The sequence below is a fragment of the Canis aureus genome, chromosome 24 (assembly GCF_053574225.1).
Source record: "Canis aureus isolate CA01 chromosome 24, VMU_Caureus_v.1.0, whole genome shotgun sequence".
Taxonomy (NCBI): domain Eukaryota; kingdom Metazoa; phylum Chordata; class Mammalia; order Carnivora; family Canidae; genus Canis; species Canis aureus.
The window spans coordinates 47819585-47838725 of record NC_135634.1 but is presented as its reverse complement, the minus strand read 5'-3'; the positions used below and the strand labels follow the sequence as shown (position 1 = coordinate 47838725).

The following is a 19141-nucleotide window of genomic DNA, read 5'->3' as shown; positions in this document are numbered from 1 at the left end:
GGGGACTGACGCAACGGGTATGGAATTAGAAATAAATAAGACCACAGCGTACGATGATGAGGCCGGAAAGGCACCCGTGAGCCTTGGTCAGGTACCAGGTCTGCCCAAGCAGCATCTCCTGGCAAGGAGCGCGCTGCGTCTCAGGGGCCCCATCGACCAGGAGAATATGAGAATGAGGAAAACACCAGCCACCCCATTTACGGGCGGCGAGAAGGAATGTGTCTGGAGCGCAGAGCACACGGAGTGTTCCTTCTCCGTCCACTGACGCCAACATCCAGCCAGGCAGCTCTTCGTCAACGGCCATGCCCCCCAGTCGCCCAATTTAGCACGCCTCTTCTGTTCCCGGGTGAAGCTAGATTTGGGATGGTTTTCATTTTTCGGGATAAACGTTACTTTTTACTGCTGTAACTTTGTACTTTTTAATAGAGACCAGGCTAAATGCAAACATCTTCCCCTTTTCCTAACTGAACATAAATCACTAGCTACCATACATTTTTAAGAGCAGACACTGAAACGAGCATCGCTGCCTGGAATTGAGCAAAAGCGTGATGATGTTTTTAAAACAAGTAGGAGACGGTGCGGGAGGGCAGCAGAAACAGACGGGCCTAAAACTATGGTAGCGGTGTTGTCCGAAAAGTCTCCGATGTTCCCTCTTGGCCACAGGCACAGCCAAGGGATGCAAGCAATGTGTTCTTCACCGTAAAGATGAGGCCAGCGTGCTGGCAGCTGTCCCAAGGGTGGTCAGGTTCTTCTCTGAAAAATCCAAAAGGACAACAGCTTCTGCCTCCTGCACGGAAGCAGCAGAAATATGTGCGTGGATGCCAACGTCATCGCCCGTGTCCGTCAGCCAGCAGCAAGGAGGGGGCCGCCCCCACACGGGGAGCCCCCGGAGGCTCCCCCTGCCAGCCTGGGCCTCACGGCCGCGCCTCTCGGACCCACCGCTCAATCTCCACGGGAGAAACGGGTCTCATTCTCTTCCAATATCATTTCCAGGAGCAATCTGCACTTTTCTACAAATGGTCTTTTGTATGGTTATTCTTGCTGAATTGCAAACAATAAGCCTTTCATCAATCAAGTCTGCCAAATCTCCTCCACTGTTGATAATAAAATGAGGGCTTCCATTAGGGGGGAAAAAAAAAGAAAAAAAAAATCAGAGCAACCTCCTCAAACGCAAGACATAAAAACACACTTCCTTTTTGCGGAAATTATCCAGTCTCACGAATGCACGCACTGGTTACCTTGATGAGTACACATAAAACAATATGCTGGTTGTAGTTAAGGCAGGTATTTTTTTTTTTTTTTTTGGTTCTGCAAATATGAATGTGAGCGGTCTGATGTAAGGATGTATCTAATCTAAGTGTGAAAAATATTTTCATTGCTCTGGGAACAGTCACTGTTAACTGGATGCAGCAACAGAAAGGGGGGGAGAAAGAAAAAAAAAAAAAAAGGCAGACCCAAGGGAATTACCAAATCAATTAACAAGTAATTCAGGAACTAATTTCTATATTGCCTCTTAGCACAAAATTGTATCTTTAATTTCTCCTGCAATAAGCATCTCTGTGATGGTCCTAACACACACTGCCGCCGTAAATGAGTTTACAAGGATCTCTTTTTGATTGGCTCTACGACATTATTTCTTCACAGTTCAATGCTACTGTAGCCAAGTGCTCTGAAATATTTAATTATCCTGGTAGCTACCAGTTACCAATTTGCGAGACCCACAGTGAGTACAGTACATTTTAAAGAACTAGTAATCAACTAATTAAAACCACAGTGAATTCCAGATACTCCAATTACAAACAACCGCTGTGGAATACACTTAGAGGCTCCCTGAGACCGGGGAAGGCGCTCTCGCGGGAGGCCTGGCTGTACCGTGGAGCGCGGGTGCCGCCAACCGAAGGCTCCTGGGCACCTGGCTGTCGCCCTGTGCCTGGCTTTTTTTTAGTACAACCCAGGAGGGCACGCTGGGAGCTCGGCAGTCCACGAGGCCATTAAACGCGAAGACGGCGTGTTTTGGAAAGAGGCACAGGACGAGGGTTTGAATCCTACCTTTGCCTCTTCCTGGCTTTGGGAAATCCTGTACTTGAGCCTCAGTTTCTCATCTGTAAGGCGTACGGAGTAGCACCACAGCGTCTCGGGGGGCGGCTGGGGCCCCAGGGAGGATGCTGGATAAAGAAATCCCCCCACGGTGATTTGTCCACCCTTAGGAACCAGATCCTTCCAAATGCAGTACTTTTTACTGCATATGAGGAAGAGTCCTCATTTTTACAATAGGTGGATCAAACAGTATGGAGAAGGGCCCCACTGAGAACGAATGGCCAGTCACAATACAGTCAAGATGTGTGCAAACATTATTTATCTCTCTATATTTTTTAAGCCTAAGGAAGAAGGAAATGCCCAGGATGTTGGTGTTAATAGTGGAAGGAGCAATGGCGCGAGCATCTGAAAGGATGGGACCTGGATCGTGTCACATAAGGAGGGGTTACCCTGGGCAAGTCATGTAACCTTCTCAGGATTCAGTTTCCGTAACGTGTAAAAGGTGGGCCTCCTCCAGCTTTAGAAACAGCACGTTTATTATGCTAAGTCCAGTATGAGCCCCAGCAGAGCATGTGTTTATTTGGGCAAAAAATGGGACACTTGGAGAGAAAAAAGAAAACAAAAACTTCTTATGGTTAACACATGGAATTTGTATATATTAATACGTCACATAAAATATATGTGTATAATACATACGTACGCGAGTGGCCATGTCTTCATTCTCTAAGATAAATTACTTAACAAAAACATGTGAAATCTCAAGTAGAACTTCAATTTTCACGAAAAAAGAAAAAAAATCTGCGGGCAACCTGGGAGGCTCAGTGGTTGAGCGCAGGTCTGCCTTTGGCTCAGGCCCTGATCCCAGGGTCTTGGGATTGAGTCTGTCATCAGGGTATCCGCAGGGAGCCTGCTTCTCCCTCTGCCTATGTCTCTGCCTCTCTCATGAATAAATAAATAAAATCGTTAAAAAAAAGATCTGAGACTAAACCCAAGAGATCTTGCTTTGCAGGAGAACCTTTGTGAAGCTTCCTTCCTGCTTTACACCAACCTGACATGGCACCTGAACCACAGAGGTGCTGGGCGCTCGAAGCATTATTTGCTCCTAAGATCCGCCAAGAACCTACCACGTGCCCACCCTTCGAGGCCCACGGCCTCCGGTTCCTCTTGAGTTTGCAAACTGCTTCTCCATTCTCACCAGGTCCACTCACTCCCAATGCTCACAGCTCCTCCTCATCCCAGGGCTCCTTCTACCCCTCCTCAAAGGCCCACCAACTTTCAAAATTGTCCTCACTTGCCCCTTCCCTCCAACACAGGAGGGAGGAAAGAAGCAGGCACTTCCATTAATTTACCATCTAAGAGCAGTGAAGATCTGAAAATGAAAGAAACTGCTGGAGGGGAGGTCGGTAGGGGGATGGGGTCACTCACTGGTGACGGGCAGGAAGGAGAGTGTGTGATGTGATGAGCATTGGGTGTTACATGCAACTGATGAATCACTGCACTCTACCTCTGAAACTAATAATACACTATATGTCAATTAAATTCAAACAAAAATTTTAAAAAAGAAAGAAGAACATTGGGACAATCTTAGCGGTCCCTTCAGGTTGTGAGATATTTTTGCATTGCACTATTACGATCAGGCCAGTAAGTATTTAAAGGTACTAGTATATATAACTACTGCTCTTGCAATTTCCTTGGTTAGAAGAAGCATTTCATGGTATTTAAGACTTCTAACTCCCTCAGTATAAAGGAGGGGAAATTTAGCTTTGCTCTATTTACACACACGTACACGCAACTGTGCGGCACCCAGGGCATTTTATCCAAGACAATGTGCATTTATCAGAAGGAAACTGTCTTCATCTTTTAAGACCTACTTATTGAATACAACTTACATCATTAAAAATATTTTTACAGACCACCAGCATGGTCTCTTAAGTATTTCCCCAAGATATCCATCCATTCATGGTCGCCAGAGGGAAAAATAATCCCTTCCAACAGGGAAATCTAGCAGACCCTACTTTCACCAAATGGCCACGGTGACCGTGACAGTGGCTGTCACATGCCCCCTGTCGAGGGCACCGAGGCACCGAACACCCTGTGGTTCTCTAACCCAACACGCGTAACCTCGAAGGGGTCCCCAAGCGGCAGGCAATGCTGAGGGGGGCTGTCCAGTGCTCCCGCGGCATTCCCGAAACGGCATCAAGGTCACGGAAGGTAAGAGAGACTGCAGAGCAGCGTGAGGGTGCAGGTGACCAAGGGGACCAAGCGACCCCGTGCAGGCAGGGACCCTGGGCTGCACCCGGGGATGGAGCGGAAACGAGGCTTGCGGCGGAGCTCGGGGCACCGCTGTCGCCGTCCTGGCTGTGATTGCTGCGGCCCTGGAACCGCTGGCGTCAGGCGGACCTGGGCGCAGGGCGTGTGGACTCTGCACTGCTTCTGCAGCTTTTGCAAAATTATTTCATAACGAAGAGTAAAAAATATTACAGTTCTCCTTTATGCCCCACCTCATTTCTTGTGTTCCTACTCACCCAACCTTAAACCAAATATACAATTATTTTCACGTTGTGATTATTATACAGTTTCAGGCTTTCATTTAATATTTTATGACCCCCTTTTCACACCTCTCAACAGTCTCCATAATGAAAGTTCTAGAGGCTGTCTACCCTAGCACGATTTAGTAACCATCACTAATTTAATTCCTTGCTTGTTTGGGACAGCAGTTCCTAGGATTTTGATATTATCAATAATTCTGCTATGAATATTTTTGTACACTGAAGATCTTCTTTCTCCTTTTCTCTTGGTGAATTATTCCTCTGGGATAAATTTCTAGCAGAGAGATTAATGGGCGAAAAAGTGAAGAGATTTTTTTTAATGTCGGTTATGTACTGCTAGATTACTCTTCAAGAAGACCAGGCCAACTTTTGGGGACACGGCAATCTGCTTCTAAAACTTTCTCTTTAAATTAACTTTTGCTAAGAGTAGGATTTGATCAGGCTTTGCTAGTTATGATCCTAAGTATAAAACGATTTCTCATTGTTTTAAGTTTCTAATACTTTAGATATCCACAAAGAAAGGGCAAATCCATCCACGTTTATTTGATTCCTGTGGTTTTTCATTTCCAAATCATCTCTTGCAGGTTACTTATAGCCGCAGTAGTATGTCTGTATAGCAGATACATTTATAGATTTCCATAAAATTTAATATATTTTAAAAATAATATGAATCTTCTTTCCACAGAATAACTTTGTGAAGATTAACATATTCTTGTTTTTAGCACAAATTATAGTCACAGAGGCTCTGGGTGATGTAGAATGAAGAATAGGTGATTATAAAAACAGTCCACTGTTTAAATTTTTATAAACAAGGTACATATGAAGATATTTACTTAAGTGGAATTTCTTCTGTATGAATATTGAAAAGTAGCAGAGCAGTTTCTGAGGAAATCGATTTCTGCAAATGATTTTGGTCACTGATAATGGTTTGATTCTTTGAAGGTTAACAACTGTACCTCTCGTGTTTTACCTAAATGTAGCACTCTATGTACGTGAATCAAAATTAAGTGTAAAGAACACTGAATTAAAACTTATTCCACTTTCCAAAAATATTAACAACATTGAGTGCAACTTCTCCAATGGAACACACTCTTGACAGCAAACATGAAACTTTACACTAGTGACCTACTCGGTCTACTCGTGTCCCTGCTCAACACCGCAGGAGAGGAGCTCTGCCCGCGAGCCGAGCACCCCTCCAGAAGCGTGTGAGCACACGGGGGGGGGGGGGGGGGGGGGCAGATGCACGAAGGATGCACATGCTGATGATCATCAGACAAAAGGACAGTAAAATCCCAAGTCCTGATGGAGTGTTGCGGGAGGGAGGAGGGAGACAGACACATCTCCTTGAGGACAAGGTAAGTTTTTCTGGAACAGAAGGCATCTGACTTGGGGCCCAAAGACAGGAAGATTGTGACAAGCACAGATTAAAGGGACCCATACCAACCAAGGCTAGGAGCCACGCGTGTTCAACGAGGGAAGGGAAGACGCAGCAAGTGACCAGATCAGGTCACAATCTCTCAAGAGCCAGCCCTGACCGGCTGGTCAACCTCTGGGTCCTGAGGCACACCACCACATGGGTACCAGTCAGCCTGGGTGCCAGACAACATGCATTTGAGGACAGCCCCCCATGAGGAGAAAATACCATGTACTTGATTTCTGATCTGGTTTGGAAAAGATAGTCATTGTAAGCATGGATTAAATTGGGAGAATAGGGCAGGGAAGACTTTTCTAGAAACATACTCTACAGGACTCTTGGATTTAAATCCCAGCTCTGACATTGGTTAGTGCAGGAACCTCATCTGCTGTAGGACTTAGCCTCCCTAAGCCTTGGATTTCCCATCTGCTGTTGGCAGAAGGTGTGCCCGAGCTTGGCAGAGAATTACATAAGGTCGTGGGATTGAAGCATCTAACAGTAAGCGATGCACAAGAGACGCTCAGGAAAACGGCCAGCACGGCTATGGTAAATCTAACACAATCATCATCTGGTTAACTGTGCGGACGTTTTAAGCAGGTGGAAAAGTGAGCCAGTAAGTACAGCAGACTGTACGTCTCCCTGAACTGGGGAAGTCAAGGTTTGGGAAGGCCCTGACGTGTTGGTATTTTTTTTAATGTGTCTCCAAATATAACACATATATATTAATATATATGTTATAAAGTACCTACGAGGTTAGGTACTTTATAACAGTGTCTAACTACGAATATATTTCCCAAGCCTAAACCCTTCCATGCCCATTTTGTACTATTTCACCAAATCTCTACATATTCAATTACAGCTGTCTGCTTTGATACCAACGGCTTGAAGACCTGGCCATCAGGAAGTCCGCTGGAAAGAAGTTCCTTTGAGAGATGCAGGAAAGGTAAGGGTGTTTTTGCCACGCAAAACTATCTGATAAAAGCGTCACTGCCTGGGGGGCGCCTGGGGGGCTCGGTGGGTTAAGCGGCTGCCTTTGGCTCAGGTCATGATCCCAGGGTTCTGGGATCCAGCCTCATGCTGGAATCCGTGCTCAGTGGGGAGTCTGCTTATCCCTCTGCCCCTCCCCCAGCTCTAACAAATAAACAAAATCTTAAAAAAAAAAAAAAAAAAAAAAGCAAAGCACCTCAGTGTGATGTCTCTCCTGAGACAGGGACTGGGAAGACTCACAAGGTCACCCTCTCGAGCTCTGGAGCAAGCACCAAGTACGAGCGCGCTGTGGGCTGCGGACCCCCGGGGACACCCGACGCACCGGCTGGTAAGGCCCCTGGAAAAGTGTCCAGTCCAGCAGCCAAAAGCCCCACAGAATTCCACTGTTGCTGTTTTTATACCAAACGTGAACTTCGGACGGCCAGGGTGATTCTTCCTGCTGGGAGGAGAGGAGCTCACTTGTTTTCTAAACTCTCTATTCACAAAGGACAAAAGCCAGCTTGGGAGAAGTCCTAGTCTACGCTCTGTGTTCTCACGTGTGGAGAAACCAAGTCCTCCAGCAGGAACTACTCAAAGCAGCAGAAATGAAATTAGACTGGGAATCTAGGATTTTCCCGGGCACCTCGGAAGACCTGTTTCCAGGCAGTATCTGCAACGTGTGGACGGCGGTGACGGGTTTACAGCTGCCACTGGTCACCTGCACGGGGAGATCTCTGCTCCCACCACACCTTCCGTTCAGTCATGACAGGTGTTCTCTGGGCCTCTTCTCTTCTACCCGGGATAAAACACGCAGAGCTGTAGCTTTTTAGCACAGTGACAGGGTAGCTAAACTTGTGGACACAATTGATTTTTGGGGGGTTTTTTGGAAGGCCAGGAGCCGTGTGTCAGATTAACCCCAGAACTGCAGGGACGTGCTGAATAAACACGCTTTTCCTGGCCTTTCCCAGCTGCAGGCCTGACATTCGCCCACGGTCCTGAGGAGCCGCCCCTGCGTGGGAAAGGACCCACTGAAATCACAGATTATTTCAGCTTTTCTTTTTAAAACCGATCTGAAGGGTGTCTGCTGCCGTAACAGTTACAAAACGCTCCGCACAGAGAGGGAGCTACATGCTTCGTGAAACGATGTGTTGCCTGAGTCTTAACTTCAAAATTCTCACTTTACTACAACTCAGGAGGATATGGGCTAAGACCCTCAAATCAGAACGTTCTGTGCGTTTCTTATCCAGTACACGGAGCCGCAACAAGTAGGTTCTTCCGATTCTCAAACGTACGGGCAGGAACACGGCGGCCTTACCTTGAAATATTAGGAAGGCCCGAGGCAGAAGGATATTATAGGGGAGATGGCTGCAGGTGGCCCTTGGGGTCACATGCCCCTGAGCTCCTGCCCCAGCTCTGCTATTAATTAGTCCCACGTTATGGGCTAAATTCTGTGCCCCCCGAATCCAGATGCTAGAGCTCTAACTCCCGGTGTGACTGTCCTTGGAGACGGCCCTCGGAGCTAGTGGAGGCTAACTGGGGTCCTGAGGAGGGGCCTCTCCCAGAGTGACCAGTGGCCTCAGTAGGGGAGGAAGACACACCAGGAGAGGCCAGCCGAGGACACGGGGGGAAGGCAGCCACACGCAAGGCAGGCGTCCTCACCGGAAACCGATCCTGCTACGCCCCGACCCTGCGCTTCCAGTCCCTAGAAATCAGCGTCCGTTGCCGAAGGCCCTGGGCGGCGGTACTTTGTTCGGGACGGCAGCCCCCGCAGCCTGACACACCGTGTGACGCTGGGCAGGTTACTTTTTTCTTGAAACTTCCTTCATTTCTCGAAAGGAGACAGTCTCCGGTGCTCAGAAATAGTAAGTGTTGGCGACTGCTAACGCTCTGATGGGTTAGAACTACCCGTCATCATACACCCGACGGGATAAAGCGGCAGGAGGAGGAAACCCTCGGATTAGGGAGCACGGTGGCGAGTCACTCTACACAGGCAGGGCTGCTCTGGTGCTTGGTGCCACTGCCAGCAGGTGCTGTCCCCGGGGCTGGGGGGGCCCGGAGCCCTGAGCTCTGTACGGTCCTAAGTCTCACACCCCTTTGCTGCTACTTTGTGGAAACACGGCCCAACGCCCCCAGCTGACACGGGGAAGCCAACACCCCTCCCAATACCCCCTCAAAGTCAGCCGGGGCCTTTGATCACGGGGCACCCCAGCCTTCAGGCTCCTCGCACCCCTCCTTCCTGCTTGGCTGCTCATTCTGTCCCCCACTGCCTCCTCCTGTCTCCAACCTCCATGGCCCTCTCCCTCCTCACCCCCACACCTTTCCTGAGTCGTAGAATCCACCGATCCTCAGCTCCTCAGACTCCCAGGGTCCTCCCCCCCCAAACCTCCATCACCACACTCATCCACCAGGCCCCGGTGGTCATGGGGTAGGGTCTCCACCGTGCGTCTGAGCCCAGCCTGGCTCACCGTCGTCTCCTGTTTCCCTGTGCCGCTGGCGGGGTGCCCAGCGCACGTCTACACAGGGGAGCACGCGACTGCTACAAGCTGACTGCGTCTGCTAAGAAATAATGCCTGGGACAAATACCCTATTGATTCAACCAGACACAAATAAACTGATTTCAGGCCCGCGTTAGCTTTGGGGAATCTTCCTCTATTTTCGAGTGCGCTTGTGTCGCTGAGCTCGTGGGGAATTGGGCTTCACCATCACTGCTGAACTTTTAAAGAAAATAAACAATGTTTTGCTGAAATGAATCACTTAGTCAGATATTATCCCAGCTCCTGGATTATGGATACACAGAGGACACATTGAGTCTTATTGGAAAGAACATTATGTCTGCATGGCAGTTGATAGTGTACAAAGCGCCTGAGCGCACATGGCTTTGTATCACCCTCCTGCAGCCCATGCCACCAAGGGAAGTAGCATTTTAAATTGCTTCGCAGATTTATATTTCAATGACAGATTCTGTATTTTGGTTAATGCAATTTCTTCATGCACTTTGTTTAGACCGTACCATCGTCCACCTACGCTGCCAAAGTTGGGGTCCCGGGGCGGTGAGGGTGTGTGTGTCCTACTCAGTCCAAGCCGGACGACTGTCAATTCCTACCCAGGCACCCAGATACTCTGAATTGTTTTTCCAACGACAGTATGATATTTGAGGAGTCAAATTAAAAGCCTGTGATGCACCCACCTGACCCATTAAATTAATAATCGTAATTGGCTGAGTCTGTCGTGAACCAGGCCAGATGCAATCCTCTCAGGGAGTCGTTCACCCAAGTGAGGTAAATTAGCTTTCAGGGCACTGGGGTCCACGTCAGTAAATTATCTGCTTCTGGGGAACTAAATGGGCCCCCGATGCCCGGGCAGAGCTGATTTGCCACATGGGTGAACAGCGTATTCTCAGGGCGCCTTTGGCTCACCTTGGCTCCTCTGTGGTCAGGCCTGACAGACATGAGCCATGGGGCTGACACCTCGCAGACGCTGCTGGGGGGGGCAGGGCGGGGGGGGGGGCGGTGTGGGGCTGTGCTCCTGGGAAGAAGAACACAGTGCTCCTCTCTCTCTTCCAAATCCCCCCCCCCAAAACTGCAGACCGGACTTCAACTTTGTTTCCTCCGCAAAAGCACTGGCTGAAGCTGACCACCCATGACCGGAGTCAAACTTAGAGATGCTAAAGTTAGCGTCATGAGGTAGTTTTTGTTCTGCTGGCGCCACACCATCCACCCCCACCCCAGGGTGATCCCAGGTACCAGACAGCACGGGTCAGGGCCTACGGTAGGCTGGCAGAGGGGATTAACTCCAGGGGTGTCTTTCACTTAATCGACAATTGCTTCTTTCTACTCAGCTGAGAATCAAAACCACGCACCACTTCAAACAGTTCCTGGGCCTGACGGTGGAGTGCTACTGGAAAGTTCCACGTGGGTCGGCCCTTCGGCTGAGGGCTTGGGAAGGGTTTTCTGGTGGCTTCAGGTGGTTGTTGGCAAAGTATCTGCTCTCCCTGACTGTCCCCTCCAGAGGGGACCGTGACATCCAGGTTCGAGGTCAAAATTAAGGCTTAGAGACATATGTTCTGAGGGCACGTCACGGCCCTGGTGTATCGATGGGGTATCCATCCCAGCCTACGTGTGCAGACCTCGGCCTCGGCGGTAACCTCGCAAGCCCGTGGAACAGAAAGTGCTCAGCCAGATGCACACACGAGAACCAATGGCCCGGTGACTCCTGAGTGGCCACCGCAGCAGCCACCATGCACAGGTGGCCCACACACGCCTCTCTGCCTGCCTCTCGTCAATGTCCACGGAACTAGTTTCTCTCAAAATACCACCCAGTTGATGAAATGGATAAAAAAAAAAAAAGCCTTCAGGAAGCAGGAAGCAGATGCCGTGTTTTGCCCATAAATCTCTCTAAAAGTTCACGGTGAGGCCTGCTGGCACCTGGAGCTTCTGTACACAAATGGGCAGGCGAGGGCCCCCACTGATGACCGCCACAGGCCCGAGGGGCCGCCGTGAAGGCAAGGGGTCCCTGCCGCAGCCCGACTCGTGGGGGCGCCGTCCACTTCCAGAACCTTCCGTCCTCACCATCCCCAGACGCCCGCCGCCTCCGGGCCCACGGCACACATGGGAAGGGCGGTAAGGCCGGACGAACACTGGTGGCTGGTCTCAAGGGGGACGACCAGCCTCCCACACAGAGGCAATACATGAAGCAAAGACGGTATTTTTTTTTTTTTTTTTACTCTTCTTCATTCCTTGGAGCCTGGCCGGAGACGACACACGCCAGTGAGGTGCTCGCGTGTCCGTCCCGCCGAGGACAACCTGGATTTTCAACTGTGTGCGCACGACGAGGGAGGCCAGCCGGCCGGGATCTTAAAGATTCAGAAACACCCTGGCGTAGGTCACGAGGCGGGAGGCGAGGTGAGGCCACCGGGTCGGTGTCTGCGGGGCGAGCGCGGCGGCGGGAGGCGGAGGTGGAGGCGGCCGGGAAGGGGAGAGGCCAGGGCTGAGGCTGTGTATCTGTACCATAATATAGAGATTAAAAAATGCCAAAGGGAAAGAAAGAAAGGAGAGCACACAGCTGCCGTCCCCCAAACAGACCTCCCATCTGCCACCCACGATTTGCATGTCACCTTCTCCGGGCTCATTTGTACTTCATTAACTGCCATTGACTTAACAAGATTTATGCAAATGACACCATAGGAGCTCCCTAACTCCCACTGCAATCAAGTGATTATGTATGTACAACTCTCCACAGCAATGAAAAATTAATACGTGACAAGCCCACTCGCCGCTGAGCCGGGCCTCTGGCTTTTTTTTTTTTTCCTTGCTTTGCTTTTTAATTTTTATTCGAACAGACCTTATCTTATTAGTAAAAGAAAAAAAAAAAAAAGAAAGAAAAGAAAAAATAGAATTCTCTGAACCAATTCTCCTCGAAGGCCCCGAAAGGACAAAAAAAGGAGAGGTGGGCTCCGGTCCTCAAAAAAAAAAATGAAGTGGTTTTGCAGAAAATCCATGATTTCTTGATGAGGGATTTTTAACTGGGGAGAAAGGGAAGAGATGAAATCCTTGCCTATCGTGATCCAGCTGGTTCCCACGCTGGCAGAAGAGAGAACTCTGCTCTCAAAATGAAGCAGCTGTAAAATGTGAGCAAAACATGGTTAAGATGATCCACCAGAACGCAATCTGTACAAACGTGAGTCTGGCCGTGGAGCGTGTTGAAGACTGCTGGGCCTGCGTCCTAAACCAGCTGCTACGAGATTCCTGTGAGGAAGAGGAGGGAAGAGTCTGCAATGATCAAAAACACTGGCTGGTCCAAAACCCAGCACCAGCCCCAGGAAGGTCGCGGGGCTTCCAGGACGCTTTCTCTGCCACCGGGCAACGCACCCATGAGCCGGGGCATGGGGCTCCCAGGCGCAGAGCAAGCCTTGAACGTGGAAGAGCCTGTGTGTGAAGAGCCGGGGCTCTGTGCCGGGCAGCAGGGCGCGTGGCAAGGGAAACCACGGCGGGCCGAAGCGAGCCCTCCCACGCTGGGGCACAGGAGGGCGGCTGCGTGGTCCCCGGAGAAACGTGCTGTGGCTGGCCGTCGTAGCAGTTTCTTCTACACAGGCAGAGGGTACCCATCTGAGGTCAGGGCCCACGTGTTTAATTTGTAACACGTAACTTGCCTTCTAAGCTTTCTGAAGGCTTCTCCCCAACAGGCCACGGAGAGAGTGCAGGCGCTGGGGCAGGGGGCTGAGGTCTGGATCCTGGCCCCATCGCTTCCTAAACGGCCTGGTCTGGATGCCCACCTTGCCTGGGTTTCATGCAAAGCAAGGATAAAACTGCCACCTTATCTGTGGCAGTGTGGAGGGTTCAAGGGGACACTATATGAAAATATGTTTCCTCAACAGCAGTGAGCATCGAGGACGTGCCAGCCATGGGTTCCTTCCTCTGCGGCCCTGCTCCTCGTCTCTGCTGCCTGGAGTCACCATGCGGGGTTAGGAACTCAGACTGTCTCTAATGATCTCGGATCCCTTATAAACACGGCACACGCGGGCGTGCGAGATAAATCTGTACGACTATCTGTAAAAGCCCACATCAATCCCTGCAACCCACAGAAAGGCTCCAACAAAGGTGCCCTGAGCATGACTAATTGGGAAATCCAGTTTTGCTGGAATTTAAAAAAATTCTCTCTGGCATCTTCACGTCTTGGCATTTCAAGGGGCTCTGATGATCACACAGGGCCCATTTCACAGATGAGGAGTCCGAGGCCTAGATGGTCCTGCCACGGGGGACTCTGATCCAACAGGTGTGCACTTCTGGGAAGGAGTCTGCCTGTGGCTGCCCGTGGGGGACAAGGAGCTTCGGAGGACAAGGAGCCATGTTTGCTCCTCTACCATGATTCATCGGGAAATCAGACCATAATTTAGATTTCGACGAGATTATTTTGAACATTCACAATTGAAAGGCTTCCAAAGACTGGATAATACTCATTTTACGCTTGATGGTCAACTCCAATCGGCACACATATTGAAAACCCAGCCTGCAAAGCGGGCCCCCTCTGCAGATGAGCAGGGTACAAATTGAGTGAAGGTTCCAATTACACCAGGGGCCTGCCCAGCCCGGGTGGAGGGCGGCAACCTCCTTCCCCCAATTGACAATACGCTTGAATTAAGGACAGTCTAGAATTAAGTTTTAATATTCCCAAAAGGAAATGTCCCCGGACCAGTGTTTTAAATGAGAGAAAAGGAGTCAAACGATTTTCATAATTCCAGTCGAAACAGCATCTACAGAAAAACCACCCATTAAAATCACCTTCGGTGGATGGTTTGGTGTATAAATAAAGGCAGACAAAGAAAATAATAAGTAACTACGTGCATGGACTTGGACAGTAACAAAACCACTTCAGAGGGAAGATGTCACCCACCAGCAAAGAGGAGGGAAGAGGATTTCTCCCAACGGTGCCCTGAGCTAGTCCACACATCTGTGGCCCGGGATCCGAACGTTTCTGGAGTCCCTGCTCCGGACTCATCCAAGACGCCATGGCCCTCTCCAACCTGTTCCCACACGTCCTCGCTGAAACCGCCAGGCCCCTGGCTAACACTGCATTCCTGCTGGTTTCAGACGGCCGAAGTTATATTTGTGCACAGACTCCAGCCCTTTGTAAGGGCGGCCGGTGCCAACCCGAGTTCATGGAAAACCGTCTAGGTGCCCGCAGTGGAAGCTGGCAAAGAGCAATCACCCAGAGGGACAAATTGGTCACAGCCATGTTCTCAAGAAGCAGAGCTATTATCCTGCCCACAGATTTTTTTTTTTTTCCTCTCGAGCAGAATGCACTCTAAATCAATTGGACTTCTTTCACAAAGTAAAAGATGCTATTTCCAAGAGCCACAGTGCTGGGTCGAAGTCTTTATTTTTATTTTCCTTGGAACTATAATAGCAAAATACATCACGTGGTTTCCCATTTTACTTGAGACATAAAGTAATTTGGTACCCGGTTTCTGGGCTAATGAAAACCTATTCCAGGCTAGCAACATAGGCCAAAACAAATGCTTGAATTCAAGTCCTGTTGTGTAATGAGGAAGTTTAATTAAGGCCCCACATTACAGCTGTAAATGTTCCTTTATATAATAAGGTCTAAATGAAACTGAACCTAATCAAAGTTACAATTCCTTCATTAGCAAATTACAAACAAGAGCGCGCAGCTGACACACCGGCTATGATTATCACAACTAATTGCCTCGTTGTTACAAACCAGCCTGAAACAGTGTTCAGATGTCCGTCTGCGAGAGCAAATTAGGGCCACATCGGGCTATTCCTGTGATCACAAGGGGCTCTTGTACGGCGATCTGATTTACCCCTGTCGACTGGCGGCCAGCGGCCCAATCAAAGCCGAGCTACAAAGGCAGCCTTTGAAGCCAGCTCAGCCTCGAAACACACTCCATATGCAGCGGGCAGACTGCACTTCATTAGATCTGTTGTCACATTTTTCCCTCTTCTTATTCTAATGATCCTATTTTAATACACACAGGAACCTCTTCTAATTGATGTCAAGTGAGTGACTTCTACATTCATCAACAGAACACATCAAACAAACCTTGGCGCGCGAACCAGCATCATAGCAAGGAGAGACCGAGGTGTGTCTCCAGCTCCAGGAAGGGGAGAAAAGGGGGAAGCAGCGTACCTGTTTAATTGGGATGGCTCGACCGCTCCCGATGCTGTCCGCTCGGCTTTCCAGGCCTTTCTTCTCTTTGTCTGGGTCACTCCCTTTCCGAGACTGCAAAGCAAAAATAAAGTTAGCATTTGGGTAAGGGCTGCGGCTCACGGATCTGCAGGCCTGCCCTTCCCCGGACAGCTTCTGCGAATCCGTACGGAGAGGCCACGGGCGAGGTGGGCAGGTGCCCGGGCGCACCCGAGGAGCAAGCTATTAGGTACTTGGTTTCCACCGGCCCATCGTTTTACGGAGAATTTTCTAAACTTTTCCCCCTACTTTTCCTCCGCAAAATTATCTTTTAATTCTTTTTTAAAGAGCTCAAAATTCAATCACTAGGAACCAATGGACCGTATAGGAAAGTAACGCCCAACAGGAAAGCAGAGTCTCAGGCTGCCGTTAACCCAGCCGAGGAGAAGAGGCCTCCTTGCGGCTTGTAGGGGAAACCTATCACAGAAGTGCATATGCTGGCTTAACGTCTGAAGGATTTTTAAATTCTATTAACGGCGGAGCTGAACAATTTAACAGCGTACCCTTCATTCGTATCAAGGTGCCGTTAACGGTTTTGGTTTTTTATTTTTTTTAATTGCTTCTGGGTGGTTAAAAAGCAGCACATTCCAAGTCAAACTAGCATACCATGCCACAGAAAAGAACAAAGGGAAAAAAAAGTTGAAAATCTCTTTTTCAACGAAACTCGGGGTAGAAGGAGAAGCCTCGTCTGCCCAGTGTGCAGGACGGCCTCGGACGCCGTGTGGACCGCCCGGGAGCGGGTCCAGCGCACGGCCACTCCGGGAAGCGGAAGGAGGAGCACCCCGGCTCGGTCTCATCTCCGGATGGCATGAGAAAGTGTGAGCACAATGATTTTCTGACAGATTTATTTTATTATGAGAGAAAGATCTGAAACTCGTCCTCCTTAATAACTGTGCTGACAAGTGACAACTTCACTCCATTACTTTTCAATGGGAACATTACTCACGCAATATTGAAAATGGAGAAATATTTTCATGTGCTTTTCAAATCTGAGATGATATATGAAATGAACAGACTTCGTGGTGTCCGGTGCTGCAGTGAAGAGCTAATGAAATCCAGTTTCAAAGGGGTGTGAGACAGAGTGGCGGATTTTTTTTTTTTTTTAATATTAAAAGGGGGCAGTGTCATGGGGTGTGCGAGAGAGAAGTCCCCACGCTATAAACTCAGATGTGGCACTTCAAAGAGCACGTGTGCTCATTAGGAGACAGGCCGCTTTGAGGAGGAAAAGAGCCGACATTTACTGAACACCTACTATGTGCCACGCACTGTGCACTTTTTTCCTGAAGGATGGCAGATGCCTGGAATGAGGCAACAGGAGAAGAAGAAGAAGAAGCAACAAGCAGGACATTGCAGAAAAATGTAAGACTGAGTCTGTCCGTTTGGGCTAAGAGGAAACGGGAGATACCAATTCCTTGTCATGGATTTTAGCTACAGGGTAGGGCTCACTTTTCTCTTTAATTAATTCTTTAATTAATAATGTTCAGTTAGAGCTACGAAACAGCCCTCAATCCTCCTTTCACCACATTGTAATGCACAGGCAAGTTGGAACTTGAGCTTTTTGTCTGTAAAATAAGATTCGAAGCTCCCAGTGATAACATTAAAAAATATATATATATATATATTTTTTTTTTTAATCCATAGGGATCATTAATGAGATTCTTGGAATTTGATGAATTCCAAATCTCCAAACTTGAAAATGCACCTTCATTATTCTGTGTTAACCAGAACAATTAACAAAACAAACATAAAGAAATTAACATCTTCCTCCAGGCAGCACGTCTGCCCCCACGAGTCCGTCTGCTGTCCAAGCAGGGCTCCCCAATTCCCGGGACGCAGGCCGCCGGAGAACCCAACTCAGTGTCCGATCACACACTCTGACGTGAACAGCCCTGAAAGTTAGGGAGACGTCACCCCAAAATGGCAGAGAGAAATCCCCCGATGAGCCTGGGGCTCTGGTGGGGGAGGCTCAGGGTGCGGATGCTTCAGGGCAGGAGCCGGGCTGAGCTGCTTGCTGGTCAGGAGGGCCTGTCGCACCTGCCACCCAAACGGACACCCAACTACCCCCGGACGCATGAATCTGCAGGACGACCACCCGAGTCTTCCACCAGCTTGGGGACCACATGGCCCATGGCACGTCCTCCCGCTCGTGCTGACACCGCTCCCTGACACCCTCTGGTACAAAGCGGCACGTGTCATGAGTGACAGTGCGAGGGGACCAGCCAGATGTGCGCAACTGTAAGCTAACAAGAGCTGACCATGCTCAGCACAGGGGTCAGCGGCGAGCCCGGGGAGGGACCCCGAGCCTCACCAACACCGAATACAGAAGAAAGAGAGGTTAAAGACAGTCCCGTTATCACCTGCTCCTCTGCACAAATGTTTATCCTCCTCACGTGAGGCAAGAAGCCACGGAGGGACACCCCATCAACCACCTGTCCACGGCACAGGAGCCAGGCCTAAGGAGCCCTCGCCACCAAACAGAAGCCTGCTTTTCCCCCTCCGACCCACAGCTAGCCTCTGACTAGGACACCCTGTGACCGGACCCGTGACCTCCTCCGCCACAGGCACTGCTCACACGGTGCTGCTCACACCCTAACCCTGCTGCCTCATTTTCCCGGTGAGCTCCTAGCAGTCTGCACAGTGAGGCTCCTGGGTATGCCCGGCTCCATTTCATCCTATCGGCGGGCATGCCAGGGGGAGCTTTTAAAGGGATCATGGAAGTGACAGTTATTTTAAAGTCTGACAAAAGGCAAAGTAAGGCAGTGCCCGGTTACAGACACGTACTACAGTTAAGCTTAAGATGTGGATGTGGATGATAAACACCAAATTCAAGGTAATGCTGATCCTCAGGTGGGGCGGGGGGGGGGGGGGGCACTGTATTCAGGAGGCACACCTAGAGGGCTTGACTTTTACAGAGAGGTGTTATTTCTTAAAGTAGCAGCAGCGGCCACAGCAAAATGCAAGTGTTTGATGAGCTCCAAGGTCAGTATGTACATGTTTTTTTTTTTTTATTCCTATGTATGAAAATATTTTCTAAAAAAATTAAAATAAATTGCTATAAACCTAATAAAAATTAAAAAATAAATTTTATTCACATGTACATTTGGACAACTACAGTAAATTAACTAGCCTAAGAACCTATATTGTAAAACCAAAAATTGAATGGGCATAGCCTTTTAATATTTTTCTCAAGACAATGATTCTTTTTCAAAGAAATCAGCAAAATAAGATTATAATGTAGTTTTTTACTAATTCCTACTGCAAATAAAATTTGCTACTACAGGGATCCCTGGGTGGCGCAGCGGTTTAGCTCCTGCCTTTGGCCCAGAGCACGATCCTGGAGACCCGGGATCGAATCCCACGTCGGGCTCCCGGTGCATGGAGCCTGCTTCTCCCTCTGCCTATGTCTCTGCCTCTCTCTCTCTCTCTCTCACTGTGTGCCTATCATAAATAAATAAAAATTTAAAAAAAAATT

At 49.2% G+C, this 19141-nt stretch overlaps 1 protein-coding gene across 8 annotated transcripts in view; it reads right to left on the bottom strand.

Annotated features, from left to right (window-relative positions):
- Positions 1–19141, bottom strand: part of AGAP1 (ArfGAP with GTPase domain, ankyrin repeat and PH domain 1) — a 529451-nt gene that overhangs the window by 251377 nt on the left and 258933 nt on the right. For all 8 annotated transcript variants that reach the window (XM_077869334.1, XM_077869329.1, XM_077869332.1 and 5 more), the window contains one exon: positions 15613–15705. In XM_077869334.1, the coding sequence (XP_077725460.1) occupies positions 15613–15705 (93 nt within the window). The remainder of the gene's footprint in view (positions 1–15612; positions 15706–19141) is intronic.